Source organism: Orycteropus afer, unplaced genomic scaffold, assembly GCF_000298275.1.
Source record: "Orycteropus afer afer isolate SDZICR_OR568_19922 unplaced genomic scaffold, OryAfe1.0 scaffold00028, whole genome shotgun sequence".
Lineage (NCBI taxonomy): Eukaryota > Metazoa > Chordata > Mammalia > Tubulidentata > Orycteropodidae > Orycteropus > Orycteropus afer.
In genome coordinates this window covers 9,803,539-9,819,863 of record NW_006921615.1, presented here as the reverse complement: position 1 = coordinate 9,819,863, position 16,325 = coordinate 9,803,539, and the positions used below count along the sequence as shown (strand labels likewise).

Here is a 16,325-nt window from a genome sequence, read left to right as displayed (position 1 = left end):
GTTGGGCAATCCTACTTCCGTAGTGATACTGCCTCGGAAACCCAAGGAGGGGTCGCTATGAGTTGGGGCCGACTTGACGGCACATAACAACAACAGAGAGATTAGCTATCTTTAGACAAATTTTTTCCAAGATAAATATCTTTTAGTATAGTTTTTGGTTCAGTATATCTTCTGACACTACCTGAGTTGTACGGTTGGTTAATGTGCTTGGCTGCTATCCAAAAGGTGAAAGGTTTAGGACACCAAGAGGCACCTCAGAAGAAAGGTCTGGTGCTTTACTTCTTGTGGTAGTTATGTTTGTGTGTCAACTGGCTGGGCCTGGTTGAGTGGCTGGGCAGCTGGTGGTAGTTATTCCCCATGATGAGATTGGCAATCAACTCTATGGTGGAATCTACCACAAGCAGCTGAGTAGCTGCCTTTGGAATGTGGTCAGCTTCCTGTATATAAGGAGAAGCCTTGGGAATGGTCTCTAGCCTATGGCATGCTTGGACCCTGCATGTAGCCGTTGTTGTTCACCAGCCTGCTATGCTCTGCCAACCTTGGGACTTAAAATGAACTTAAGTTAATGGCCTGCCATGTGGTTTGGTAACATTGGGACCATGCCTTTTTACTTGTCAACCTTGGGACTTCTCAGCCTCAGCAGTCAGCAGCTGTCTGAGTGAACGCCTCTAGCTCCAGTGGACCAGGAGCTGGACTCCAAGGTTGAGGGGCTTTCACCCAGCCCCTAGAGCCTGGCACTTTGAACTTGGACTTAAAGCCTCCAAATTGTAAGAATAAACTGTTTGTTAAGGCCATCCCATTTGTGGTATATATTCTTGTCAGACCGGCACTAGGTAACCACAACACTCCTGAAATACTAGCCATTGAAAACGCTGTGGAACACAGTTCTGTTTTGGGGGATCACTACGAGTCAGAATTGATTGAATGACAACTGGTTGGTATATCTTCTAAAGGTGGCATTTTGTTTTTGTTTTTTAGCATTAATATAATTTAAAGGCCCTTAGCATTTCTCATAGCCATTTTATTTTGTAAGTTTATTGTTCTTCCCTTTATATAGTGCAGGAAGTTGTTATCCAAGAAGAAGGTGAAAGATTAAGAATTTTAATTCTTTTGTTTCCATTCTCCATAAAAAAAAAAAAAAATGCAACTCACAGGGCCTTAAAAAGCTTGTTGCCTTGGAATTATAATGATGAAAAAAATAATGCATTGGATCAGTCATTACAATTTTCAACAATATTTTACTGCTTAGAGGAACCTCAGAAGATTTTGCACATCTTCTGTTGATCTAGTTCTCTCTACATGAAAATAGAGTAGGGAAGTAGGTCAGTGCCTGTGCTAAAAGCAAAAAGTAAGTGCTCTCATTTTTTCTCTAAGCGTCATTATATTTTCATCTTGGCTCTGAGGCTAATACAACTAGTGCCTGCTGGCATGGAGCTTTGTGCTGTCTAACTTGTGGTGTGATTCCGTATGGCATTTGTCCTACAGGAGCCTTATAGCTGGCCCCTTGCCAAAAGTAAAAACAGAATTGGCCCTCAGGATCTTGTTGCAGTTTGTAGGCCTGGAGCCAGGAGGGATGTATGTGCATTTGTCTAGGACCTGTGAGTGAGCACTGAGTCCACAGGAAACACTGCTAGGGACACAATCCATGGAATGCTCAAACATGATAGTTTAAGTTTAAGACTTTAAGTCTTAGTATCTGTGTCCACGAAGGCCCCTGGTAGCCCAAAGGTTAACCATTTGATTCCTAACCAAAAGGTTGGTGGTTTGAACCTACCAGTGGCTCTGTCGAAGGAAAGATCTGGTCATTTCCTTCCATGAAGACTGCAGCCTAGAAAACCCCACTGGGCACTGCTACTCTTATCACATGGGATTACTCTGAGGCAGAATTGACTCAGTGACACCTAGCAATAATAACAACATCTATGTCCACCTTCTGCAGGCACCTTACCTCTGCGTAAGAGTATCCCATTAGAAAAATCACTCTCCTTCCATGTCTCACAGGTGCTTTATCTCCAAAATGGGAAGAATTATTCCAACTTCTAGAGCTAGTATTGTTTGTATGTCAAGTGCCTGGCAAAGGTTTTCACCAGAGCTTGGGCCTTCAATAAACATCATTGGAATATGAATCTAAATTTCTGTATTGTAAAAGGCACTGTACTGGGTGCTGAGGATGGCTAGGGAATGAAGAGAAGCAAGCTAATCTAAGTCTCTGAGCCCATCATTAGATTCTCATACATTTTTTACCAAGTCTTACTGAGAGTCTTGCTGAGTATTGGGATATCTGTTCCATAATTAGCCTTCAGTGAAGAGCACATTGGCTCTCTCTGGCCTCTGGTAAGTACCCCCAAAAGTTTAACTGTTGGACACATAATTTCTGGCATGCTTAGAAGTGTCAGCACCGACAGCCCCATGAGGACAAAAGAAGTCAGTGAGTCTCCACTAGAAATGAACACCAGCCAGGAAGAAAGTTGGGAGTCCAAAAAAGGAGGAGCTTGGGTGAGTTAGAAGGAACCCTAACCAAGCTGTTGCAAACACGATCAGGACTCGGGGGTGGGATTCAGTAACACTGAGTAGTCAGTGGGTAGAGCCACCTATTTTGTACTGAAGATTTTCATCAGGAAGGCCTTGTTACATTGTTATGTTTGTTGTCATTGTTGTTGCTTTTTAATTTTTGTGAAGTATACACAGCCAAAGATACACCACTTCAACAGTTTCTGCATGTACGATTCAGTGACACTAATTCAGTTCTTCAAGTTGTGCTGCCATTCTTGCTATCCTTTTCCCAAAATTTCCACCGCAATTATCTTAAACTCCTGCCGCCTGAGCATCCCATCCACCTAAAAACTAGATCTCATTGGATTTACTTAAGGAAGGGATTGCCATGCCTAGAGCATTTGATGAAAAACTTCCCTTTACAAAATGGCAAGTAGTTGGGAAAGGATATAAATAAGAATGCGAGGTACGTGTAGGTATGAACCTGTGGGGAAGGAGAGGACAGAAATCTGTGAAGATGGGGACACCCTTATGTGATTTTTTGACAAAATGTGTGTTTCAAAATAATCTTAAAGGACTCTTTGTTCAGTACTTTGCACCCTCTTCCCCAGAGAGAGAAAGGAACGGCATGTGTAGGAGTTTCTTAAAATTGTAGCCTTTTGTTTTGCAGTGATTCCAGGGCCTCTTCTTCCCATGGGTTTGCCATGAAATATTCACAGTTAGCCCAAGGCAAGCCGGGTATGATATTTGGCCACATGATGGATTAGAAACATCTTGAGCTTTAGAGTCAGTGGGCCAGGGTTTGAATCGTACCTCTGCCATTTACAGTGAAATCTGTGAGAGATGGAACTGGACAGTACTGCCTTGTCATTCCAAGTCTTGCACGTTTTCTGCCTTTGACAAGGTGAAGTCCTATCACTTTTCTATTGCTTGTTTTAGTAGGAAATATTTGACTTTTCCTTTTCTGACAGGTTTCTGCCATATATAGGTTCTAGCTTTCACAGGTTTTACTGTATAAGCTGCTAACTTTAGGAGTCCTTTGTGAGCTGTTAATGTGCCTGGTTGCTAACCAAAAGGATAGAAGTTTGAGTCTACCTACTGGCGCCTCAGAAGAAAGGCCTGGTTGTCTTCTTCTGAACAGTCAATCATTGAAAATTCTGTGGAGCACAGTCCTACTCTGACATACGTGGGGTCAAAATTGACTCAGTGGCGAGTGGTTAACCTTAAGAAAGGAACTTATTTCTTAGAGGCTTGCATCAGGAAAATAATACTTTCTCACAGAGTTTTTATAAAGATTAGAGATAATGTATGTAATGCACCTAGCATGGTATCTGGCATTTAAGTGCTTGCTAAAAGCTATATATCATTATTATTTAGGATATGAATAGTGGTTGAGTTTATACTATGAAAACTTCTGGATTGAAAGGTAGACTTGTGAGGACCACTGATTTCAAGTGCATCTCAAGTGCAAAGAGGGAATTAGCAGTAGAAATAGCTAACATTCATAGAGCACTTACTCTGTGCCGTGCCCTATACCAGTTAGCATGTGACTATGAGACAGAGGCTGATATTCCCATTGTACAGATAAAAGAGCCTGAGGCCAAGAGGAGCACACTTAGGAAATGGTGGTGCCAGGATTCAGACTCTCGCTGACTAACTTCGGAGCCCATGCCTTTAGCCACTTCACTGCACTGCCTCAGGACGATAAGAAGTCTCCAGGCATCTGTGAAGGATGGCTGATGGGAGAAGTAGTATAAATACCCATTCACCAGTATATAGACCAAAAGAGTGAGGGAAAAACCCTCTTCTCAGTTATTTCTTCTTTCATGCACTTTGGTGAGTTTGTACTTTGGGGGGTAAAGTTAAAAATGGCCTGTCCTTCTGAGAGACATCAAGGAGTGCTTCATTTAGAATTCAAAATTTAGAACTAGAATGCTACTATATAACTCCTTCATGTTATATTAATTGTGCTCTGTGTAGACAAAATGCAACAGCCCCAGTTTTTGAACTTCCGTTCTCTGTTAGCTGAGACCTGTGGCAATGTCTTCCCCTTTTCAGACTAGCTGATTTTCAACAGCAATAACCACACGTCCTTCCTGTCCCAGAAATAAGTCTTGCCACACTCTCCACTCTCTGTGTGGTGTGAACAATACATGCTGTACCTCATGGGGCTCTGCCACCTCCACCCTGCTCAAGTCACAGCTCCACAGGGTTAAAGTGTTTACTGAACTCTCAAAGAGCAATTTGAAAAGAAGTATACGTATCTAAGAACAAGCTAAACGATCTCCCGCTAATATAAACAAGTATTACATTATACCTAAACTGTTGAAAGAAGATTTTGTGCTCAATTTTATTCTGCAGAACACTTTTTATAACAATAAGGCTGATTAGAGATAGCTCTGAAAGTGTTTCAGGTTAGACATATTCTGATTGTTTATCTGAAGGATAAAATAATAAAATGGCAAAATAAGAATATAAGGAGGAGGAGAAATTGAAGCCAGGACCTCTGGAAGAACAGTTGATATTGTTCTCTTTATTTTAACTAATTAAAAACTGCTTAAGATCTTTGGATGCCTTCTTACTATTAGCCCGAGGCCACAGTGCAATTACACCTGCCATTTGCAGTGAAGTTTTAGTCAGTGTGGCCCCTCTTTGACCTTCTGCTTCTTGGGTTGGTGTGGGGGAGGCAGTTATGGACAAGGCTCTGTAGATAACTGTGTCTGCTAGGCTTGCACTTCCTCGGGTACCTTGTATTCTCACAGGCTGAGAAGCTAAACCAAGAGCACAGCGTTGCAGAAGACAGCTCCTCAGGGGCATTCAGCCTTGTCACTTCCTAGAGTAAGTGGGTTTGGGGTGCATTAGTTGGGGGCAGCACAGGAGGGTGTGTGGTTTTGCTTTACACTTGCTGCAGCTTAAATAGGGTTGATCCAAGTAAAACGTGGAACTCTTCCATCATCATATTACATGATGGTGACTAGAACAGCAGACTTGAAATAAGCAGTTTGTTCTTCCAAATGGGGGCTTTGGAAACAGCAGTGAGGAAGGTGGATCTGTGGATGGTTTATGGTTTTGCTCTTAGTATCAGCCTAAAATATTTACTGAAGCTGGGAGAAGAAAAGGCAGACCTTCTCCTATTTTTCCTCCTCTTTTCTCCCAAACGTGTGATTGTTTAGAACTCAAGTGCAACATCTGGAAGTCAGATATACAGAGAGCAATTTATGGAGTGTGAAAGATTTGAAATATTCAGTGTCCTTTAGCGGGAACTCAACTTTCTGGGGCTGCATTTTTTTTTTCCGGCACAAAGCAGGCAATTCTGAGATCGCCTTTTGCCTCTCTGAATTGTACTCTTTGTGCCTGGGTCCCAGAAACAATGTGCTTTTTAAATGGGAGCCCCCTCCGCACTCCCGGCCCTTTTCTCCAGCGTGGGCAGCCAATCAGCTGCGCCGAGCCGCATAGCTGGAGCGCTTTCCATTCTGAGCAGCAACAACGTACTAATTTGATGCACACATGGATGCCTCGCGCACTCTGCAAATTCATCACCAGCATCTTGCATTAGTCATCTGATGGACTGCCAAGTGTTTCATTTTCTTTTCATGTGACTTTATTATTACCACCTCTCTTCTCTCTTCCAAAAACCTCTGGGGGGGGGGGGGGGGGGGGGTCCAGCAGAAATCCAGCCCTGCCTTTTTGCGCGATAGCCAGGGTAGGGCTGATAACAGTGCTGCCACCGCCACCGCCAATACATTGATGGCAGCCTTGCAGAGCGAGACCTGCACTTAACTTGCAGCTGCTTCCTCTGCCCGGGCTTCAAGATGTCCACGCCCTGGGTGACAGCCGGCGGGGCGCTGCCCTGTGCTCAGGCGGCGATGCTGAACAGCCTGCAGTGAAAGCCTCGCCGACGAGCTACGTAATGGTGCCTGTGCTTTGTTTTAGTTCATAAAATTTCTACGACTCATTAGGCACTACCCCCCCACCCCGTGCTCCTCATCCTCCTCCTTCCGCCTCCCCAACCCCCACCCCCACAATTTTTTTTCTTCCTGTCCCTCACAGTGCAGCCCTAACTCTGCCTCCCGGTTCCGTTTTTGACAGTAACGGCACAGCCAACAAGATGAACGGAGCTTTGGATCACTCAGACCAACCAGACCCAGATGCCATTAAGATGTTTGTCGGACAGATCCCCAGGTCATGGTCGGAAAAGGAGCTGAAAGAACTTTTTGAGCCTTACGGAGCCGTGTACCAGATCAACGTCCTCCGGGACCGGAGTCAGAACCCTCCCCAGAGTAAAGGTACTGACTGCCCGGGCACGTGCGGGGCGGGGGCTTTCCTGGCCTGGGTGCCACCCTCATGGGCGTGGGCCGCCAGCACCGCTGGGCATCTAGGGGCTAGCAGCCCTAGCCCTTCAGGGCAGAGTCTCCGGAGGGTCTGGGCGTGGGAAGGAGGAGAGGGCACCCGCACAGGCTCGCCCTGTCCCCTGGGCGGCTCCTCCGGGTTCCTCCCTGAGCCCTTGCTGGGGACAGGTGGGACAGGTGGGTCCAGCAGGCTGGCTGAGGAAGAAGGAGGAGCCAGAGCATGGCCCGCGGGGCGTGCGGTGGTGAGCTCGAGGCAGTGCCGCCGCGCCTCTGTCCAGGCGCGTGATTGCTCTCGTGAGGTCACTTTCTAGGCAGTGCAGACTCTTCTCGGGCGGGGTGGTTGCCTCTCTGAGGAATAGCTTTTCTCAGCCTTTTATTTCTTGAGCTAACTCTTTCATCTCCTACCTTCCCTTTATTGCCCATGTAATCATAATTGCATTTCACTTTTACACAGCCTGTAGGGATCTCAAAATGCTTTATAAACAATTAGTGTAATGCCACTGGTATGAGGGAGCAAAGGGCTCATTTTTTACGAGGGATATCAATTCTTATGGTTTAGATGGGCATCTTTAACTGAATTGTGCCTTTTCCGGGGGAGGAGGTAGTGCCTTTCAAAAAGACAAAAACAAAACCTGTTGCTGTGGAGTTGATTGTAATCTGTAACCCTATAGGTCAGAAAGCTGCTCCATAGGGTTTCCAAGGCTGTTACCTTTACAGGCATAGACTTCCACATCGTTCCCCCACAGAGTAGCTGGTGCGTTTGAACCACTGTCCTTTTGACTAACAGCAGAGCTCTTAACCATTGTACTAACCAGAACCTCTTGGTTTAGTGTTGCCATAGTGGCTTGAAATAGTTAGCACACCTTCCAAAATAGTTTTCCTTTATTCTCTTATCGCTGGTAGGTTAAAGTGCACAGTCTGGGGATGGGTTATTGCCTCCATTTTAAGATAAGAGTTGGAGTGCTCAGTTACTAAAATAGAGGCCAGAAACCATTATACCTGGTTGATGCTCCTGTGTATTGGACTCCTACTTTGTAAACTCTGCGCAATTTAAAATTATCTTCCCTGCTGCCAGTTTGTCTTCTTCCCTGTTTGAACACTTTTGCTGTAGCAATTTTTGTTCTCTGCTCTTAAGCTCTCCACCTTCCTGTTCAGGGCTCCTTCCTCTTTCTGTGGGTCTCCCAGTTTCTTTTCTCTGTGCTTTGATATTTCTGCCTGGCCTGTTACTTTATTTCCATGTTGCTTTTCATAAGAGCTCCTGAAAGGTTATTGTTTGGCTTGTACATACACTTTAATTAGGCAAGTGAACAATGGCATATACTTTCTCTCTGACTTTCCATTACAGACAAGGCTCTGATGTTCTGTGACTGTGAGAAATATTGAGCTCTCTCTTGTTCCCCACAGTTGCAGAGGTCAGATAGGACTTTCTAGAACCTCTAAGGGATTTGAAAACATCTAGCCAACACTCAGGCACCCCTAGTGGTACAGTTAAATACTCGGCTGCCAGCTGAAAGATTAGCAGTTTGAATCCACCCGGCAGGATCCAGTTCTGCGGGAGAAAGACCTGATAAGCTGCTTCTGTTAAGATTACAGCCAAGAAAACCGTGTGAGGCAATTCTGCTCTGTCACATGGGATTGCTTTAAGTCAAAATCAACTCTGTAGCCTCTGACATACAACAACAAGCCAATACTGAATTTATAAAGATGAGTACACGTGTCTCATATTATGCCCATAAGATTAAAGTTTTTGACATCAAACCATATCAAAATTCTTTTGAAAAAGATCATACATGGAATTTTGTCACCACAAACTTGATTGACATGTAAATTAGAAAAATCAGTGGGATCAAACCATATTAAAGTTAAGGCATTGTCGAGATCTTTTATTATACCTGTTCTGAAAATATTTAATTACATGTTTTCTGAACAGAGAAGACTAAAGTTTGTTGTAACATTTAACTTTCATACTCTTCCTATTGGGGTAAGATAGCACAGGCATACCTTGGAGATATTGCAGGTTTGGTGCCAGACCACCACAATAAAGAAATTTTGAAATGAAGTTTTTGGTTTCCCAATGCATGTAAGAGGTATGTTTGCACTTTATTATAGTTTATTAAGTGTGCAATAGCATTATGAAACAGTTTGAAATATTGTAAGAATTACAAAAATGTGACACAGAGACATGACGTGAACACGTGGTTTTGGAAAAATGGTGCCAGTAGACTTGCTTGATGTACAGTTACCACAAACTTTCAGTTTGTTAAAACACACACACAGGCACACAATACCCACAATATCTGCCAAGCACAATAAAGCAAAGTGCAATTAAACGAGCTATGCCTGTATAACATACTAGATTAGAGCTAAAGAGTCACTGAATAAAGGCCATCCTACCATCTAGAATGGTGCCCACAGAAAAACTAGGCCAGAGGCAGTAAACTCATGCTTTAGACCTGTAGCGTATTTTGTCCTTGGCTAAGAAAACATGCCTCTCCTTTTGGTTTATCAGCATTTTTCAAAATGACCTCTGAAATAACAATTGTTTCTGTGTGCCATCAAGTTGATTTCAACTCATAGGAACACCTATAAGACAGTAGAAGTGCCCTACAGTGTTTCCAAGGCTATAATCTTTAGAGAAGCAGACTGACACATCTTTCTCCCATGAAGTGACTACTGGGTTCAAACTGCTAATCTTTCAGTTAGCAGCTGAGTACTTGACCACTGTGCCACCAGGGCTCCTGGCATAATGATTAACCTAAACCCACTGCCATCAATAGCAGCCCCTTGTCTTCCTCTTACAGAGCAGCTGGTGGGTTTGAACTGCGAACCTTGTGGTTCACAGCCAAATGCCCTACCCACTGTGCCACCAGAGCTCCTTGACATAATGATTAGGGGTCATTTATGTGCATTTTAGCTTTCAAGTACATATGTCTTAGCTTAGCCAAAAAAAAAAAAAAAAAAAAAGATCCTTTATCAAGTAAATACTTGTGGCATGGCCTAGTTCTTCTGCCATTTTCTCTCTTCTCCCCGGATGTTCCTCTGAGCAACTTCTTTATCAGGCTATATTTATAACTATACATTTTGTTAACCTCAGTCAGTACAAGGTCTTGTAAGTCATTTCAAGAAAATATTTGCATAAGGCCAAAGTCTTAGAGTGGAAGGAAAGCCCATTGAGGGAACTAACTGTTTTGAGCACACATTCTGTACCAGGTCGTGTGTTAGAGGCTTTAACATATTGTCTCATTTAGTTCTTACTGAAATTCTGAAGGTAAATGGTATTACTCATGTTGTACAGAGAAGGCAACTGAGGCTCAGGGAAAGTTAGGAAATGTAGCACAATTTACACAGCTAGTAAGTGGCAGTCCATATCTCCTCACGTGCTGTATATTGCCTCCCAGTGCAATGAGACCACAAACAGGCCTTAGTCTGCTCTGTTTCAGGGACTGGGTTAGAGGCCTTTTCCCTTTCCTAAGGGTTCCTCAAGTAAAAGGATAGAATTTTGCCCTTTAAGAGCAGGGTGGTTTTATTTTTTTTTTTTTAAATCTTAGTGTTTAGTTTTTATACTCATGGGTTTATATTGTACATCACTCCAACTCATGGTATCATGGGATAGAAGTTACAGATGAAATCATTCAAATCTTACCTTTGGAAATATAGGTCAATTCCCATTACTGTGAACTCCAAGTCTCACATCAAATATTGCTTGAAGTACATGGGCTGTCAGCCAAAGCTTGAAAGGGTTTTTGTTATACAGACATCTCTGTTGTAACGGTATTTGTTGTGATGGGATTTGAGCTGTATAATGACATTCCTCTCAGAGGATTACAGCCCTTAGCTGCTTACATATATAGAAAGCAACACGCACCACTTTTCTTTACACTGATACCTGTGTGTGCTCATATTATTTGCCTGCTTATATGTAAAATAGGACCCCAAGTTTCATTGGTCCCAACTCTGTCAGCAGAGTACAATTACCATGTTTTCCTGAGACTGATGTAAGAACCTCCAAAACTAGAATTATTGGAGGCACTATCTAAACGTGGTTTAAATTATCTAAGTGAAGCTTTTGGAGGAGCCTTGATTTATTGCCTTATTGACATGGATGGTTCCAAGAAAAAAGACAGAGTCAGGCTATTACCTAATCCAGTTGAATTAGATTTTTCTCTCACTTTGTATTTATGTTCTGTTTAGTTCTGAGGCCTAAAACATTGTCCTGTTTTTGAAATCATTCTTTGTTTGAGGCTAAGCTGTTTCCTTCCTATAGATATATGTAATTGACCAGACAAACTCAGCAAATCTGAGGAATCCGACTAAGCATACTATCCCACCTACTATGAAGAAGATGTTTCATTCAGTGGTTATTTGTTGAGTCTAAAGATGGTGAGAAATACTAGTTGGCTTTTGGAGTCAGACAAGATTAAAGGCAGTTTCTGGCTCTGCTGCTTCCTAGCTGTTAGCCTTGGGCATACTACTCACCCATGTTTGAAAATGGAGAGGGTCCTTATAGGGTTGCTGAATAATACAAGTTGTGTGCTTTGCACAGAGCTGGAATATGGTAGGAGCTCAATAAGTATTTCTGTGGTAAATGTTTTTATTACAGTTATTATTGTCATTCCCTCTAAGAACTTAACAGTCTAATAGCAACAATGAGACAAGTATACAGGTAGCTAGAATTTAAAAGAGCATGAGATAAGAGTAAGTTAGTAAGACATGAACTCTGGAAATTCAGGGAAGGAATGAATAACTTGCACCTACGGAATTAGGAAAAGATGACATCTTTACCAAACCTGGGCAGGAGGAGAGAAATATAGGTAGATAAATGATGGCAAGCATTTCAAGTGGGTGAAACAGCTTAATTCAGGCTTGGAAGTGGGAAAATGCAGAGCATGTTTTGAGACTGTGAATTGTCCCAGAAATACACGAAATGAAATAGAAGGGAATATAGAGATACTTAGAAATACAGGCTTGGCCAGTTCTTGGAGGGCTTTACTTTCTAGGTGAAAATATTTAAGTCTTATTTGTTAGAAATTCAGAATCTATGAAAGGTATTGTAGCAAGGTTTAAGGAAGCTAGAAGACAAGTGCAGTGTGTTGACTTGTGTTGAATGAAGTACATGGAGGCCTGAACAAGGACACTGTCTTCCATGGGAATAGAAAGGGAGGAATTGAATAATACAGATGTGGCAGTAGTGAAAGGAAGGAGACTTGATAATTGGGAATGAGAAAGAGGAGGAATTTTAAGTTCAGTTTTGATAGTGTTGAGTTTGAGATACCACAGAAGAGATGGATAATACAGATTAAGAAAAGTCATTGGATTTAGTGGTTGGTAGGACTTGAGAACATTTCTGATATTGGGTGAAGTTTAGAGTGAGGAGAGGGATTGCACAGGTCTGCATGTGTGACTGCATCTAAAAGTGGCATCACTAGGGCTGGTGTCACCCAGTGCAGTAACTCCTGGTACTCCCCCCCATGGACCTCCTCCCATACCAGACCGTACAGAATCCTTAGTAATGCTTATTATCCATTTTAATTATAGAATTAGACGTGCTAAACATAGTTGTAAATTGCTTGTTTGAATTTCTTAGATTCTATGAATACTAACAACAAAATTGTTTTGTAACTCTTCCTACATTGAGTTACAACATTATTAGTAGCTGATTTTTCTCTTTTTCCTGTAACAACTACTTCATTCTCAAAAAAGTTATTGATACAGGTTCACAAATACTAATGATATGATATTTTAGCTAAAACACCAGAAATTTTGACAAAATCAGCAACCATAGAAGCATCGTCACCACAAAAATAACAGCATGCACTTGCAGATGAAACCTTGTGATTAGAAGCATCATTGTAATTGGGTAATAATGATAGCTCTGACCAGAGCATATCAGAAGGTTCAAAAAGTAAATTAGCGTAGAATTTTAGGTATAGTATGTTGATGCATGTAAGCTGGGCTTATAAAAGATATTTTTGTTATAAGGATATTCTTCTAAGAATTAATTTCTGCTGAAACACTGCATCAAAAATTTTATAGACAGTCACTTTGATGTCTGTCTGACTATCACTAAGTACCACAGGCTTAGAGAACAGAACTTCCTTAACCCCTCTGGCAGTGGCACCTGGTGTGGGCCACACTCTCCTTATCACCCCTAGCAATGCCACTGAGTATAGATTACCCTTTCTAGTAGTCTGGTCATGAAAGAAAGGAGGACTTAGAAACATAGGGGGTCTTATGGTTTATTTTTTAAAGAAAAATGGTAAGATAGAGCAAAAGGAAACAGTGAAAGTATAAGAAAGGCATGAATCAAGGTTCTTGAAGTGGCTGAGGAGCATGTATAGAAGGGTAGCACTGTTTCATTTGAGCCAACAGGGAAATTAGGAGGGAGTAAAAACATTAGTATCATGGAAGAAAATATGAAGGAGGCAGTACAGAATCCCTCAGCCTTCTCAGTGGAGTGGTTCATTTCTGAGAAAGGCTGGGAAGAGTCGGAGGCTTAAGAACAATGGAAAAGATTGAAAGTAACTCCTTTGGAGAATTCTGCCCAGGAAAGAACAGAAGGATTATTGAGAAGCAGGGAAGGCCCAGTTCACTAGGATTATTTAGTTTAGAGTGGGTTCTGGTGGTTGTGGTTCTGAGGCTGTCCATTAGGATTCCACAGTGAGTGAGCAGAGAAATAGAATCCCAGGGAAGCTGGGGTTAGATATCATCAAGGCAGATATGTAGAAGGCCAGAAGGTCATTACATGCATTAGAATATGCTCTGAGGCCTGAACTAGGGAACCTAGTGAAGGCTCATAGTCGGGGAGAAGAAGAAAGAGTTGAGGGGTTGGAAATTATGAATGAGGTTCGGTAGAAGAGGTTGCAAGGTTGGTCATGACATTCAATAAACTCAAACTTGTAACCTGTAAGTGATAGATCGATTTTGTGTCTTGGATCATTACTCTGTTAATTTTTTAGTTAATCAAAATTATAATCCAATATCATAGCAGTATCATGGCACTATGTAAAAATATACTTTATAATGTACTCTATTTACATTTTTCTAAACAGCATAGATAAACCAAAAAACCAAACTCACATAGATAGGTAGTGTTATTCTGAGTTTAGAGGAGTGAAAACTACAGAGACTGCAAAATGACTAGATTAAAATCATTTAAAATTTTCATTTAGAAGGTAGGGAAGGGAACCTCAGTCCTGACTTAATACTGGCTTGTTGATCACATTTGGTCTTTCTTTTGCTGACATCTCAACCAAAAGAGAAATAGATAATGGGAAGTGGCTTGTGTTGACTATCACTAAGTACCACAGGCATGGAGAGCAGAACTTCCTTTTTCCTTGAAATGTGTAGGGAGGTAATGGTATATATAACTACTGCTTAGGGCCCAGAATGTTCTGGGTAGAGCAAAAATTAAATTCATGATTCACCTGGGGAGGCTTATTACCTTTATGTTTTAAAAGAACAGCTCATGTGGTGGTTGTCATAATGTTGCTATTTCTTCTTGTTGTCGCTCAAACTGCAGTTAGGGTGACACTAGGGACTGGCCTCAGGAGTAGGCTACAGCCAGCCTTGGGTCATGTGATTGTTTTCCCCTCCTCAACTGACCATTCAATATGACAGTTAGTGGTCCCACCCCCTATAAAGTCCCTGTAAGTAAAGTCCCATCTTAAAGGCTTTACTTCAGTCTTCAAGAATTCATTAATAAAATCAAACTTTTTCCTAATATCCTTCCAAGTAAGTGAAATGGGAATGTTTTTTGAGAATGAGAGCACGGTTAGAGGACCAGGGAAATAAACAGGGAGAATGGAAGAGGAGATAGAGAAGAGTGAAAGGTACCAAAGTTTAGCTTTATTTATTTCAGAATTTGGCAGAGGGACAGCCTTGAGTCCAGAAGATTCTTCTATGCTGTGGTAGAATGAGGATAGGCCTTGGAGTCAGGAGACTTATAACTAGTACTTTTTATCACAAGCTGGTTTAGAGAGTGAGCCTTAATTTCTTTATCCATACAGTAAGATAATACCCTCACAGAGTTGTTTTACATAATCCCTGGGAGAACAAATGTGAAAGCTGCTAGTATATCCTAAAAACAATGGATAGTTTTATAAATAGAACTTTATTCTTTTCTTGTTTAAAATCTTAAAGGTTTGCAAAGAGCATGTATGAACTTTTAGTTTAAGGAATAATATTGGAGGACCAGGGTGGGAATGGAAGAGTTCGTTTCATGTTTCATGTCTTTCCTTTCATCTTAAAAAAAAAAACCTCTGTTAGAAGCTTCACTTAAGTTTATTTAAGTGATGTCATCCTAAAATCAGTAATTGAGAAATAATTCAACCACTCAGAAAGATGAACCAATTTTACGTTATATTGTAGACAAATAGGGGATAGGATTAATGTCCTAAATTGCTTGAAAATTAGGGTTGCTGCTCTAGATTTTGTAAGATAGCCCTAGTTTTGATCATGTTGCTTCCACAGCCCACAGGAAGAATGCTTCCACCCTCAATTCATTTTATTTTAGCAGAAATCACATGTTACCTACCTATTGTGACATCCTTTCATTGTTGGCTGACTGAGCCCCTACAGAATAAACACAAAATTCAGTAGACCCAGGTGACCACAGAATTATTGTATTTATGCAGACAGAGAAGCTTCATGTCCTGATGAAAAGGTGGATGTACTGGTTATATCACACAGTGTCTTAAAAGATTTAAAAACTCATTTTTCAAAATGAGGATTGTTAATTATTTTGACTTACACAGACTCCACCCATTGAACGGATTGAGAAAAATGAGGACAACATGTTAAATAAGCCTCCTTTAAACTATTAAAGGAGTGAATCTCTCCTCTGATGATGAGAGACTTCACTGTGCCTATTTAATGCAGCATTGAATTTTTGTTACTTCTATCAAAAAGGCAGCTTCTACCCTGGCAGATAATATCTACCATTGGTACATTTTGATCTTTACATCTTTGGAAAGAGAAAGAAGAAGAGAGGGAAGAAGAGAGACACAAAGGACACAAAGAGAGAGCCAGTATCAAAGAACCATTTTGTTTTCTTCTCTTCTGTCTGGGACATTAAGGCTTTAGCTCATCCCCAGTGTTCTTATCCCTGGTTAGATTTACATTTCTAGAATTAAAATAGCAAAAGAATAAAGAAAACAGGCTCTGGACAAAGGGAGAATGACTTATTTGGTTAGAAATTTGACATGAGAAGTAAACCCTGGGCTTTTGGGGCTCATTTTTGTTTGAATCCTTCAAACAGGTGTTACAGGTTGTTTGAAGGTTAAGTCAAAGGTATCTCACATGTCATACTCATATTCTCCATTGTATGCATTTACAGAATGCCCACCTAGAAGTCTTCTTTGCCTTTTCATTTGCATTCAACAAGATTTCTCCTCAGTACAGAACCCTAATATTGTTCCACTTTGGGGTTACCATACTGTGGGTCATTATGAAATCAGTTCTTAGAAAATGAGAAGTCGAGTAGTT

The 16,325-nt window shown here is 41.4% G+C and overlaps 1 protein-coding gene across 1 annotated transcript in view; it reads left to right on the top strand.

The window, feature by feature from the left end:
• Window positions 1-16,325, top strand: part of CELF2 (CUGBP Elav-like family member 2) — a 446,151-nt gene that overhangs the window by 212,196 nt on the left and 217,630 nt on the right. Inside the window, exon 2 of the mRNA XM_042780234.1 lies at window positions 6,583-6,779. Within this exon, the coding sequence (XP_042636168.1) occupies window positions 6,583-6,779 (197 nt within the window). The remainder of the gene's footprint in view (window positions 1-6,582; window positions 6,780-16,325) is intronic.